The sequence below is a fragment of the Moschus berezovskii genome, chromosome 25, assembly GCF_049115385.1.
Source record: "Moschus berezovskii isolate FMDL1 chromosome 25, NW_MosBer_1.0, whole genome shotgun sequence".
Classification (NCBI taxonomy): domain Eukaryota; kingdom Metazoa; phylum Chordata; class Mammalia; order Artiodactyla; family Moschidae; genus Moschus; species Moschus berezovskii.
In genome coordinates this window covers 22,445,193-22,459,409 of record NC_142484.1, presented here as the reverse complement: position 1 = coordinate 22,459,409, position 14,217 = coordinate 22,445,193, and the positions used below count along the sequence as shown (strand labels likewise).

The window sequence follows — 14,217 nt, the reverse complement described above, 5'->3', positions numbered from 1 at the left end:
CGCTCTAGGATTCTTACCTGGGAAATCCGGTGGACAGAGGAGCCTGGTGGGCTACAGTCCATGGGATTGTGAAAGAGTCAGGCACGACTGAGCGACTAAATGGCAACAATAACAACGACATTAGACTGGAAAAACAGAGCTGGCTCATGCCAAGGCAAGGGCACGGAAGTGGGCTGGGCTGCACTCCTGGGCAGCAGAGTGACACTTGACTGTGAAGTTAAGATAGGGCATACCAGCACTGTCCCTCCTGTGATACACATGGCATGATGCAAGTATCATTTTTTTCTGGTCTAATGCATAAAATGCAACCGCTTATTTGCATTTTCTGGTTGCTAGTGATTTGTGCATCTCTTTATAAGCTTGTTACTTATTGTATGTTGTCTGTAAACTATTTTTTCTATCCATTCACCCATTTTTCTATTGCGGTTGTCTTTTCCTGAATGACTCATATACTCCTTGTATATCTGAGATATTAATTCCTTGCCATATTTTAGACATTGTCTTTTCCTGTTCTCTATCTGAAAATAAATTCTTAATTTTCACAACATTTGCCATTTTCTGCCTTATGTTTTGTGCTTTTGAAGTTTTATTTAAGAATTTCCCCCATCTCTGGATCACAAATATATAAGTAGATACTCTTTTCTATGAACTTTATAGTTTTACCCTCACATTTACATATTTAACATTTCTATAATAGAGTTGATATTTATATGTAAATTAGGTAAAGATCCAGTTTTTTTCTCTTTCCAAAGATAATAAGCAAACCATCCTGTCTTCAATGGTTTGTGATGTCTCCTTAATCACATACTAACATCCTACACATGTGGCCCTAACTCCATGCTCTCTGTTAAGTTCCACTGGTCAGAATGGGAATATCCTTCACCTTTTCATCATTATATCAAGTATGACAGCACAATGTACCAACATTCACAGTCCCAGCAAATCTTCTTCACCAGGCTATTTCACTGGGGCTGGTGCAAACTGACTCCAGTCTTCTGCTGGGTTTTGTGCCAAGAGACCTTGGTTCTCCTGTCGCTCAGATTTGTATCATCTCCTTTGCCTCATACTGTGTTAATCAGCACTAGTACTGAAAGTATTATACATTTCCTCCTAAGATTTAAAATCTTATCGACATTAATATAAATTGAGTGAATCCATCGTGGTTCTTTTACAGGTTAGAGGAATAGGTAGAACATCGTGGTTACCTAACATCTTACAGTGATAAAGTAAATAGTAGCTATTCCATCTATTGTCACCCTTTTCATGCCATTTAAAAAGTTTATTTATTTATTTTTGACTGTGCTGGGTCTCCAAGGCTGCTCTCAGGCTTTCTCTAGTTACATCAAGTGGGGGTTCCTCTTCTTTGCCATGCTTAGGCTTCTCGTTGCAGTGGCTTCTCTTGTGGCAGAGCACGGGATTTAGGTGCTCAGATTTCAGTAATTGTGGTGCAAGGGCTTAGTTGCCCCAAGGCATGTGGAATCTTTCTGGACAAGGGATCAACCTGGGTTGCCTGCTTTGGCAGGTGGACTTCCAACCATTATACCACCAGGGTGGTACATTTTAAATTAACCAAGACCTAGACAGTCTTCTCTTGATGGATGTCTAATTCCAACCTTTCATTTGTGAGGCTAACTTCTTCCCAATGGTGATACTTTGCAGGCTGTATTATTGGAAATATTATTGGAAATAATACAGTCCTAGATTACTGTAAATGGAGAAGGCAATGGCAAGGCACTCCAGCACTCTTGCCTAGAAAATCCCATGGATGGAGGAGCCTGGTAGGCTGCAGTCCGTGGGGTCGCTAAGGGTCGGACACGACTGAGTGACTTCACTTTCACTTTTCACTTTCACACATTGGAGAAGGAAATGGCAACCCACTCCAGTGTTCTTGCCTGGAGAATCCCAGGGACAGGGGAGCCTGGTGGGCTTCTGTCTATGGGGTCACACAGAGTCGGACACGACTGAAGTGACTTAGCAGCAGCAGCAGCAGCATCAACACAATAACTGTCACATATTTTCTGCAATGCAAGAAAGGGGAAATGGCCACTAAAGAATATTGCATTTAGGTTTTTTCAGAACACCTTCCTCAAGTTCTGTTTTCTAATTCATAATTTCAAGAATAAAAACATTCAATTCCTTGAACATTTAATCACATTAATAATTTAAAAATAACCGAGCTCTTAAGATGCAGAAATTTTCAACGATTTGTAATCAGTCATTATGAAGGGGTCTCAATAATAATTTTTTTTCAGAATTTTTTCTCTTGAACTGTAAATAAAATTTATTAAATGTAACTCCTGCTCCAGGGAATATCTGAATTTGATTATCCTTCTAATATATATTTTATGTTGTGTAAAAATTTTGTTTATTGTTTTTTCTATATTATAAATTAACACAAGATTCCAAAATTTTAAAAGCTCCAAAAATTAAAAGCTCTAAAAAAAGGAAAATTACTGTATTAGACAATGTTCTTCAGAGTAACAGAACCAATGGGGTGTGCATGTGTGTGTATGTATATATTTATTATATGATGATTTGTTTTATATATATACAGATTTGTTACACACACACACATATATATTTGTTATGAAGAATTGGCTCATATGATTATGGAGGTTAAGTTTCAGTTTTGCCATTTGCAAGCTGGAGACCCTGGAAAGTTGGTGCTGTAATTCTAGACCAAATCCGAAGACCTGAGGATCTGAGAGCCAATAGCACAAATCCCACTCCAAGGGGAAGAGAAGACTGATGGAGAATACTGTGTTACTCTTGACAAACCCCAAAGTAAATTATTTGGCACCTTTTGCTATAGTCCTTGAGAATCCTTGTGATCGTATGGGACAGATGATCATGTTTTTTACAACTGAGTTGGGAGGAAGGAATATGTGAGAATTAGCTGGTAAGTGGAAGGATCAATGAATTCATTACATAACACAGTGGTTCTTGTTGGGTGCTCTTCACCCATAGTTGGAGGGATATAATTTATCTAGCAAGTGGATACTGTTTAAAATCTCTACAGGTCAGGTTATTTTGGTATATTTTCCCCTTCCATCTCTGATACTGAAAAACAATAGTTTGAAACATCTATCTACAGGCGAGTATAAGAAGAGTGAAGAATTTTCTAGCTGTCCCCAAATTTGGGACAAGTAGTTCCCATTTTCCAAGTAACTTAACATTAGAATCAATGTATCTTCACACTGATTAAACAAATCATTACCTGCGATTATAACAATGTTGGTAATAATAATAATCAACATAAAAGTGCAACAGTATATTTACACTATTTTTAAGAGTTTATGATGTCTTTGTACTTGCAATTTCAAGGCTGGTCCAACCCCAGGCCAGCCCCACTGAATTAGGTTTAAATTACCTTATTTGTTGAAGACTTTCTTTACTATGTTAATAATCTCAGTATGGGACTTTTGAGTAACATGGGAATTCATTAAAAAGTTAAAACAGCGAAAAGTGCCAACTATATTTATTGTCACCTAACAATGATTTTTTTTTTGTTGCAAAATTATTGCATTTTAATGACAATTCAGGTTAAATAATGGCAATGGATTTACTAGTGCATTAGGATATAAGCAGAGTTACAAGAATCGGTCTCCAACCTTCATTCAGCTATCTTCTACCTGTATTTACCTTTGGTTTTTCTGATTTAACACTTCAGTTAAAATAGCGTTATATAAAATTAATTTTCATTTTGCATATAAGTTAATTTTTTCAAAAGCATAAATATAGGAAATGGAAATATAGGAAATTGGAAATGATGAATCAAGTAGAAGGTGATCAAAAATTTACAGATAAAGTTTCTCTCAAATATTGGTCAATATGAATTTATAAAATTTTACCTAACCATGATATAAGTATAAACAAACATAACTGTTACAATAAGAATTTTCCAGATATTTTGCTGCTTTTCACTAATCTTTCATATCCTGGGGCTTGTAAATTCTTCTGGTTTCAAGTGATGAAAGACAGAGAGTTTAGAAGTTAGTACTGGCTTTAAAAACACATCCTGTTCTTTACTTTTACATCCTTGCATTATTAGCACTAGCAATTTAACACTGGTGGAGTGGGTAGCCATTCCCTTCTCCAGGGAATCTTCCCAATCAAGGGATTGAATCTGGGTCTACTGCATTGCAGGCAGATTCTTTACCACCTGAGCCACCAGGGAAGCCCTGGTAAATAGAATAATGGCACCTAAAGGTAATCCTTGTTCAATCTCCAGAATCTGTAAGTACACTTGTCCCTTGGTATTCGAAGGGGGTCTGGTCCAGGACCCTCATATAAAATAGCATAGTTGTTTTTATTGTCATCTGATTCTTTTGTGACCCCCATTGACTGTAGCCCACCAGGCTCTCTGTCCATGGGGTTTCTCAGTCAAGAATACTGGAGTGGGTTGCCATTTTCTTCTCCAGGGGATCTTCCCCACCCAGGAATTGAACCTGTGTCTCTTTTGTCTCCTGCATTGGCAGGCAGATTCGCTACTGCTTAGTCTGTAGGGAAGAAACCAAAAATAAAATGGCTTCAGTTCAGTTCAGTCGCTCAGTTGTGTCTGACTCTTTGCGACCCCACGAATAGCAGCATGCCAGGCCTCCCTGTCCATCACCAACTCCCGGAGTTCACCCAAATTCAAGTGCATCGAGTCGGTGATGATATCCAGCCATCTCATCCTCTGTCATCCCCTTCTCCTCCTGCCCCCAATCCCTCCCAGCATCAGAGTCTTTTCCAATGAGTCAACTCTTCGCATGAGGTGGCCAAAGTATTGGAGTTTCAGTTTCAACATCAGTCCTTCCAATGAACACCCAGGACTGATCTCCTTTAGAATGGACTGGTTGAACCTCCTTGGGACTCTCAAGAGTTCTCCAGCACCACAGTTCAAAAGCATCAATTCTTTGGCACTCAGCTTTCTTCACAGTCCAACTCTCACATCCATACATGACCATTGGAAAAACCATAGCCTTGACTAGATGGATCTTTGTTAGCAAAGTAATGTCTCTGCTTTCCCACTCCAGTGTTCTTGCCTGGAGAATCCCAGGGACAGGGGAGCCTGGCAGGCTGCCGTCTATGGGATCGCACAGAGTCGGACATGACTGAAGTGACTTAGCAGCAGCAGGTTGGTCATAACTTTCTTTCCAAGGAGTAAGCGTCTTTTAATTTCATGGCTGCAATCACCATCTGCAGTGATTTTGGAGCCCAGAAAAATAAAGTCTGACACTGTTTCCACTGTTTCCCCATCTATTTCCCATGAAGTGATGGGACCAGATGCCATGATCTTAGTTTTCTGAATGTTGAGCTTTAAACCAAGTTTTTTCACTTTCCTCCTTCACTTTCATCAAGAGACTTTTTAGTTCCTCTTCACTTTCTGCCATAAGGGTGGTGTCATCTGCATATCTGAGGTTATTGATATTTCTCCTGGCAATCTTGATTCCAGCTTGTGCTTCTTCCAGCGCAGCGTTCCTCATGATGTACTCTGCATATAAGTTAAATAAGCAGGGTGACAATATACAGCCTTGACGCACTCCTTTTCCTATTTGGAACCAGTCTGTTGTTCCATGTCCAGTTCTAACTGTTGCTTAGTGACCTGCATATAGGTTTCTCAAGAGGCAGGTCAGATGGTCTGGTATTCCCATCTCTTTCAGAATTTTCCAGTTTATTGTGATCCACACAGTCAAAGGCTTTGGCATAGTCAATAAAGCAGAAATAGATGCTTTTCTGGAACTCTCTTGCTTTCTCAATGATCCAGTGGATGTTGGCAATTTGATCTCTGGTGCCTCTGCCTTTCCTAAAACCAGCTTGAACATCTGGAAGTTCATGGTTCACATATTGCTGAAGCCTGGCTTGGAGAATTTTGAGTGTGACTTTACTAGCGTGTGAGATGAGTGCAATGGTGTGGTAATTTGAGCATTCTTTGGCATTGCCTTTCTTTGGGATTGGAATGAAAATTGACCTTTTCCAGTCCTGTGGCCACTGCTGAGTTTTCCAAATTTGTTGGCATATTGAGTGCAGCACTTTCACAGCATCATCTTTCAGAATTTGAAATTGCTCCACTGGAATTCCATCATCTCCATTAGCTTTGTTAGTAGTGATGCTTTCTAAGGCCCACTTGATTTCACATTCCAGGATGTCTGTCTCTAGGTGAGTGATCACACCATTGTGATTATCTGGGTCTTGAAGCTTAGTATTTGCCTAAAAACCCATGCACATCCTCCTGAAGGTTTACATCGTCTCTAGATTACCTATAAAAGGTGATAATGTAAATGGTATTTAAATAGTTGTCAGCACGTGGTAAGTTTAAATTTTGCTTTCTGGTAATTTCTGGAATTTAATTTTTTTAGAATACTTTTGACTGATGGTGGGTTGAATCAGTAGATGCGGAACCCATGAATGTGGAGGGTCACCTGTATGCTACTTTAGTTGCAAAAGGGACTTTACAGAAGTAACTCAGGATGTGGACTTTGTGTTGGTGACATTATTGTGGATTATTTGTTTGGGCTCAGTCCAGTCAAATGAGTCCTTAAAAAGGAAGAACCTCTTCCAGCTGAGTCAGAGAAGAGATGGAAGAAGAAGGAGCAGAGATATGACACATCAGAGAGAGGCTTGCCCCCCTGTTTTTAGCTTTGAAGGTGGAGGAAGAGGGGGCCATGGGTCAAGGACTGCAGTACCTTCTAGAAACTGGGACTGGTTCTTGGCTGATAGCTGGCAGCAGCAGCATACTAGGACCTTGGTCCCAAACTTCAAGAATGACCCAAAATAAGAAGGAAATGGATTTTCCTCTAGGGCCCCTAGATAGGAATGCAGTCTGCAGATGTTAGTTTGGTGAGACCTGTATTGGACTTTTGAGCTGCAGAACTCTAAGATAGTCAATTTGTATTTTTTTAGCTGCTAATTTTGTTATGGCATCAATAGGACACAAATGTAGTAACTTTCAAAACCCCATTTTAATTAATTTCTGAGTATGAATATAGAGCAGAAAATTATGTGAATGATGATTCTGTTCTACTTTTGCGGGACTGAACCCAGACTCTTGGCAGTGAAAGTGCAGAGTCCTAACCACTGGACCACCAGGGAAATCTGTAAACATTTGTCCACTGCTCTACCTTTTGACAGACAATATTCTTTTTTTTTGGATATTGTTCTTTTATAATATTCTGAATCTATTTTGAAGACAGTACTTTCTCTTTCTGCTCTCCCATGACAGATTCTCTGCTGATTCTTAAGGTTTTCATCTTTGTTTGTGTAGCTGGAAGATTCATGACCACACTGATAATGACTTAATTTTGATCTCTGAGATGCCTCTTGTCTTCTCCCTCTTCCTAAACTCTCTCTCTTTTTAAATTTATTTTTTATCTTTTTGGCCATCTCATGCAGGATGCAGGATCTTAGTTCCCTGACCAGGGATTGAACCCTTGTCCCCTGCTTTGGGATCACAGAGTTTTAACCACTGGACTGCTCAGAAAATCCCTTAAGCTCTTTTTTTAGATGCTTGTCCCCATTGTACCTGTATATATACATATAAATATATATATATATTTTCAAAACTAGTGATATAGTTGGGGAAAGACACTTAATCTCAGTGAACCTCAGTTTTCTCCCCTGTAAAATGGAGACAAAAACACCAGCTTCTTAGGAATTCCCTGGCAGTCTAGTAGTTAGGACTCCATGCTTTCACTGTCAAGAGTTCAATCCCTGGTTATAGAACCAAGAGCCCACAAGCTGAGGTGGTGTGTGGCCAAAAAAAAAAAAAAAACAAAAAACAAAACTGCTTCTCAAGGTTGTTAAGAGGGTTAAATGTACATACTTAATTACATGTACAAACACAAGATTATGTTACTCCTCTTTCCTGTTTTTGTATTATTATTTACAGAATTTGGCTGTTAGGCATGATTCCCATCATCTTGTAAATTCTTAAAACACTCAGAAGATTCACTTTTAGTTACATGTAGTTGCATGACTTAGATTATCTCTGTTAACCCTACGTTAACTGAAAAAAAGAAAAAGGAAAAGCACAAACTGTATTCCCCATTCCACAGATGAGAAACTAAGATCAGAGAGGTTACTTGTTACCTGATAAAAAAGTGATAGAGCCAAGCTTAAAATTCAGGTTTTCTGACTCTAGTTCAGTATTTATATTTAATTCATTCAGTTCTGTGTGTGAGACGGTCCAATTAAGGTTCAGAACATGTTATTTTCTTGATGTCTGACTTGTCTGCTCTGGACTTAGACTATGATACTTTGTATCAGATGAGGAGAAAAACTTTTTCACTTCTTCTTACATATTTTTGAATTTATGGTCTTCAAGCATGCCTTACTCCATATTGCATCCAACAGTTGGAAAAACCATTCTTAGCAAGCAACCTTTCAAGGTTTCCTGTGCAATAAGGACACAATTTTGTTGATTGCATCTCTCAAAACTTCCTTTACCTTTTCATTCCTTAGGCTATAAATGAAGGGGTTCAGGAGAGGGGTCCCCATTATGGTGAGGACAGCAGTCACTTTGTCAAATTCCAGGGAATGACTCTGGCTGGGTCTCATGTACATGAAGATGTTGCTCCCGTAGGCAATGGAGACAACAGTGATGTGAGAAGCGCAGGTGGAGAAGGCTTTCTGACGCCCTTGGGCCGAGGGGATGCGCAGGATGGTAGAGATGATGTAGGCGTAGGACACGGTGGTGAGCACCAGTGAGGTCAGGAGGATGAGAGAAGACAAGAGGAAGCTTATCATCTCAAGCAGACGAGTGTCTATGCAGGCCACCTGCAGCAGAGGGGCGATGTCACAGAAGAAGTGATGAATCTCCTTATGGCAGAAGGGCAGCCTGGACAGCAGAATAACCGGGCAGAGCACGGACAGGAAGGCCCCCACCCAGCAGCCCAGGACCAGCAGGAGACACACCCTGCTGTTCATGATGATGGTGTAGCGCAGGGGGTTACAGATGGCCACATAGCGGTCAAAGGACATCACCACCAGCAGGATGAACTCCACTGTCCCCAGGAAGAAAAAGAAGTATGTTTGGCTGATGCAGCCTGCAAGAGATATGGTCTTCCTGTCCTTGAGGAGAAAGGATAACAGTTTTGGGGTAACTGAGCTAGTGAATAAAATGTCCAAAAATGACAAATTACTGAGGAAGAAGTACATTGGGGTTTGGAGGCGATTATCAGCCCATATTAGGGAAATGATGACACCGTTTCCGGTTAGAGTGAGCAAGTAAGTAAACAAGAGGACCATGAAGAGGAAAATCTGAAGCTTCTGGAGAGCAGGGAAGGCAGTCAGGATAAATTCGGTCACTGTGGTCTGATTCTGCACATCCATTGATTGCTTCTCGGCCTTTTGGCTCAGATCAAGTGTAGTGTCTGCACATACATTGAGTGCAGTGCAAGGTGGGCAGCATGCCTCTGAAAAAAAAAATAACTGAATATAAAGATGAAAGTCAGATTAAATAGGCTTTAAACTCCCAATAGCATCGAGAAGATGCAGTAGAAAGAGCTCTGAATGGAGAGTCGAGTGATTTGTTTCCATCCTGTCTCTGACCCTACTAAATGTAGGATCTTGGATAAATGACACGACTTCTCCAAACAGTCTTCCCATATTTAAAATTTTTGGTTGATGGAAATTATCTTCATAGTTCCGTAAAGCTTGGTGACTTTTTTATTCTTTTTTATACAATGCTTCTTTTCTACTTCCCTCTTCCTGACCTACTGTTTTCCAAGCTAAGTTCTGAGCATAAGAGGAGAAACCTACCTGAGAATCCAGTCAATCAATTTGGAAAACAGAGAAAACGGAAAGCTAATAAAGCTGAATTCGTTTTCTTGAGGTTTTTTCAAGTTTTCAGGTATTGCTTAAATCAAAGAGCAGAGAAATGAAAATTGTACAGTCAAATGAGAGGAAACTTATATTTGTTTCCATTGATACTTACATTTGTTAGTGGTATTATGTGTTGTTAATATAATATCAGGTTGGACATATATTATTTTAATTTAGTAGTAATTGAATTCTCCATGAAGTTCTGTGGTATTTATTTAAATTTTTTTGGCCTTGCTTTGAGCCTTGCAATATCTTAGTTCCCCAACCATGGACTGAACCCTGGCAGTGAGAGCACTGAGTCCTAACCACTGGACTACCATGGAATTCCCCATGGTTTTTATTTTTTTAAAATACGCTATAATCATATATGTTTTAAAATATCTACACTGTTATGGAATTAATAATATATGTATCATATATATGTATGTATAATATACAAGGTCAATAATATATGTATCATAATTTGTGAAACCAATTTTATACATTTTGAAAAACATCTTTGGGAAAATTGTCAATGTTCTTCTCTTTTGTTCTTTGCAATGTTATGTCTATGGCTACATGGAGAATAGACTTTACCCTCCCATTCTCCAAATGACTCTTAACAGGTTTCTACAAATAAGACTTCTATACCGTATATTCTTTTCAGCCACTGGACGATCACATTATTAATAGTAGTTCAAAAATCGGCACAGAGAACCTTCCCTGATGGTCCAGTGGTCTGGGAACTAAGATCCCACATGGCTTCACTTTGCATCCAAAAAATAAAAAATAAATAAAAAGGATGCAGATAGTGTTTGAAGAATTCAGCTTAATCTCTGGATACTGCTCAAATTTGCAGTATCTATTGCATGGCTATAGAATGCAGTTGACCCACTGTCCTTTGTTGTAATATTTTGTGAATAATCTTTTAGTTTCAAGTTAAAAGAAGAAAATTATGAACCCTGAGCTGGGTTCTTTCTAAGCTTAGAGCCCACCTGTTTCCTTTTTAAAGGAAAGCATTTTCCTCAGGCTCTAGCTGGGATGCATAACTCCTAGGTGCTGTCTTTGCTTTAAAGACATGCTTTTCTGAGCAAATTTCTATCTGAAAATTTGGCTGTGACTTTTTCTGCTCCTTCATTTGCTTTCTTCATTTCTGTTCAATACTTATTTATTGTACAAATCAAACAATCTGTATTATTTTAATAGTAAGAGTTTAGTACTCACCTTCCCTGTTTTAAATTAGGAAATATTGGTTTCGTAGAGTTATTTGACATTTCTGGATAAGTAAATTCCTTTACAAAATGCATAATAACTTCCATCCATTTAAGAGTAAATTTTGAATGTAATTGGATCTGAACAACTTGACTTGCTGGTGAATTTGTAGGAGAGCTCTTTTTATGTTCTTTTTAATCCTAGACCTACATCTATAAATGAGTACTGATCGTCTACATATTCCTTTCCAGGCTAAATGCATCTTTTACTTCCAGTGAGGGTCAGCATCCTTTCTACTCAAGTGACTATTCTTTGGGCACAAACAGCACTCATATTTTATTAAATAAATATATCAGAATTGATGCGTTCCCCCCATGCAAAAAGTTGCAGCTGCTCAGCAAAGGTAAACTCAGGAGCCTGCATTTTCATGAATCAAATACAGATTGTATTATAACTGTACCCTCCTGGTGAGTGTAATCTTTTCTTTTGCTGTTAACGTGGCATCCATTCAGTTCCATTAATAAATAACTGATTGCTAAAACGTTAAAGCTAGGCATGAGAAAGGAACCCAAACACCAAGGTGCCTAACAGATCTGATCTCTCAGGGTTTAGAGACAGGGTCTCAGGAAGGAAAAAGTCTAATATGAAAGAGAACGGTTTACAATTGCAAGATGCATTATTCCATTTCTCTCATAATCTTCCAAATTGTTTCAAGGCAATTTATTTCATTTTCATGTTACCAAAGTTCTCCGAAGAGTCTCACCTACTGAAATAAGTACTTGATAGCAAAAGGAACTATTTCCATCACAAATATTCTAATATTCACTCTTCCCCTACTGCTCCTGCACCCAGATAATAAACCTCTCAGTGTTTACTGCTGCAGGAAAGGCATACTGTATCTGGGTGAAAAAGTATTAATTTTCCTGAGGTTTGTGTGTGTATGTTAGTCGCTCAGGTGTGTCTGACTCTTTGCGACCCCACGGACTGTAGCCCGCCAGGCTTCTCTGACCATGGGATTCTCCAGGAAGATTCAGTTCAGTTCAGTTGCTCAGTTGTGTCCGACTCTTTGCGACCCCATGAATCACAGCACGCCAGGCCTCCCTGTCCATCACCAACTCCTGGAGTTCATTCAAATTCATGTCCATTGAGTCGGTGATGCCATCCAGCCATCTCATTCTCTGTCGTCCCCTTCTCCTCCTGCCCCCAATCCCTCCCAGCATCAGAGTCTTTTCCAGTGAGTCAACTCGTCGCATGAGGTGGCCAAAGTATTGCAGTTTCAGCTTCAGCATCAGTCCTTCCAAAGAATACCCAGGATTGATCTCCTTTAGAATGGACTGGTTGGATCTCCTTGTAGTCCAAGGGACTCTCAAGAGTCTTCTCCAGCACCACAGTTCAAAAGCATCAATTCTTTGGCGATCAGCTTTCTTCATAGTCCAACTCTCACTTCCATACATGACCACTGGAAAAACCATAGCCTTGACTAGACGGACCTTGGCTGGCAAAGTAATGTCTCCGCTTTTTAATATGCTGTCTAGGTTGGTCGTAACTTTCCTTCCAAGGAGTAAGCGTCTTTTAATTTCATGACTGCAATCAGCATCTGTAGTCATCTTGGAGCCCGGAAAAATAAAGTCTGACACTGTTTCCACTGTTTTCCCATCTATTTCCCATGAAGTGATGGGACCAGATGCCATGATCTTCGTTTTCTGAATGTTGAGCTTCAAGCCAACCTTTTCACTCTCCTCTTTCACTTTCACCAAGAGGCTTTTTAGTTCCTCTTCACTTTCTGCCATAAGGGTGGTGTCATCTGCATATCTGAGGTTATTGATATTTCTCCCAGCAATCTTGATTCCTGCTTGTGCTTCTTCCAGCCCAGCGTTCCTCATGATGTACTCTGCATATAAGTTAAATAAGCAAGGTGACAATATACAGCCTTGACGCACTCCTTTTCCTATTTGGAACCAGTCTGTTGTTCCATGTCCAGTTCTAACTGTTGCTTCCTGACCTGCATACAGGTTTCTCAAGAGGCAGGTCAGGTGGTCTGGGATTCCCATCTCTTTCAGAATGTTCCACAGTTTATTGTGATCCACACAGTCAAAGACTTTGGCATAGTCAATGAAGCAGAAATAGATGTTTTTCTGGAACTCTCTTGCTTTCTCCATGATCCAGCGGATGTTGGCAATTTGATCTCTGGTGCCTCTGCCTTTCCTAAAACCTGCTTGAACATCTGGAAGTTCAAGGTTCACATATTGCTGAAGCCTGGCTTGGAGAATTTTGAGCATGACTTTACTAGCGTGTGCGATGAGTGCAATGGTGTGGTAGTTTGAGCATTCTTTGGCATTGCCTTTCTTTGGGATTGGAATGAAAACTGACCTTTTCCAGTCCTGTGGCCACTGCTGAGTTTTCCAAATTTGCCGGCATATTGAGTGAAGCATTTTCACAGCATCATCTTTCAGAATTTGAAATAGCTCAACTGGAATTCCATCACCTCCACTAGCTTTTTTCGTAGTGATGCTTTCTAAGGCCCACTTGACTTCTCATTCCAAGATGTCTGGCTCTAGGTCAGTGATCACGCCATCGTGATTATCTTGGTTGTGAAGATCTTTTTTGTACAGTTCTTCTGTGTATTCTTGCCACCTCTTCTTAATATCTTCTGCTTCTGTTAGGTCCATACCATTTCTGTCCTTTATCGAGCCCATCTTTGCATGAAATGTTCTCTTGGTATCTCTAATTTTCTGCAGTGGATTGCTGTTCCCTTCTCCAGAGGATCTTGCTGATCCAGGGATCGAACCCTTGTCTCCATTGCAGGTAGATTCTTTACCATTTGAGTTCTAAGGAAGTCCTTCATATTGAGGTTTAGTATAATATTAACATAGAGCACACTTTATAGAGAAGTAGAAACGTTTTAACCTTCCCTTTCTTTAGCCCTCCACACCTTCATTGCTGAACTGGAGACTGACAGTATCTTAACAGAATACTGTAGATATTCATGAAGCTACATCTCATGTATTTATTCTTCCATTTATCTAGTAAACTGTCCCATCTCCTATATAATATCCTCTATTTTTCTTCTAGCCTATATAGTCTTTGATTGCCCTGATAGGAACCTGATTTCCCTCTGATATTGTAAAATTTGAATAATTTGATATCTTCAAAGCATTATGCCATTTTTAACAATAAAAATATGGGACGTTTGAACTCAGAGTTGCTCTTTGCCATGGTTGT

At 39.6% G+C, this 14,217-nt stretch overlaps 1 protein-coding gene across 1 annotated transcript; it reads right to left on the bottom strand.

Annotated features, from left to right (window-relative positions):
- Positions 1–8,364: 8,364 nt before the first annotated feature.
- Positions 8,365–9,362, bottom strand: LOC129548987 (olfactory receptor 6M1-like). Its single transcript, XM_055415987.2, has one exon. It carries the CDS (start codon positions 9,310–9,312, stop codon positions 8,365–8,367), a length of 948 nt encoding a protein of 315 aa, XP_055271962.2. The 5' UTR covers positions 9,313–9,362.
- Positions 9,363–14,217: the final 4,855 nt, after the last annotated feature.

What these genes read in the sequence shown, in the direction of transcription:
- LOC129548987 (XM_055415987.2), bottom strand. Translation starts at nt 9,312, where the DNA reads ATGGATGTGCAGAATCAGACCACAGTGACCGAATTTATCCTGACTGCC.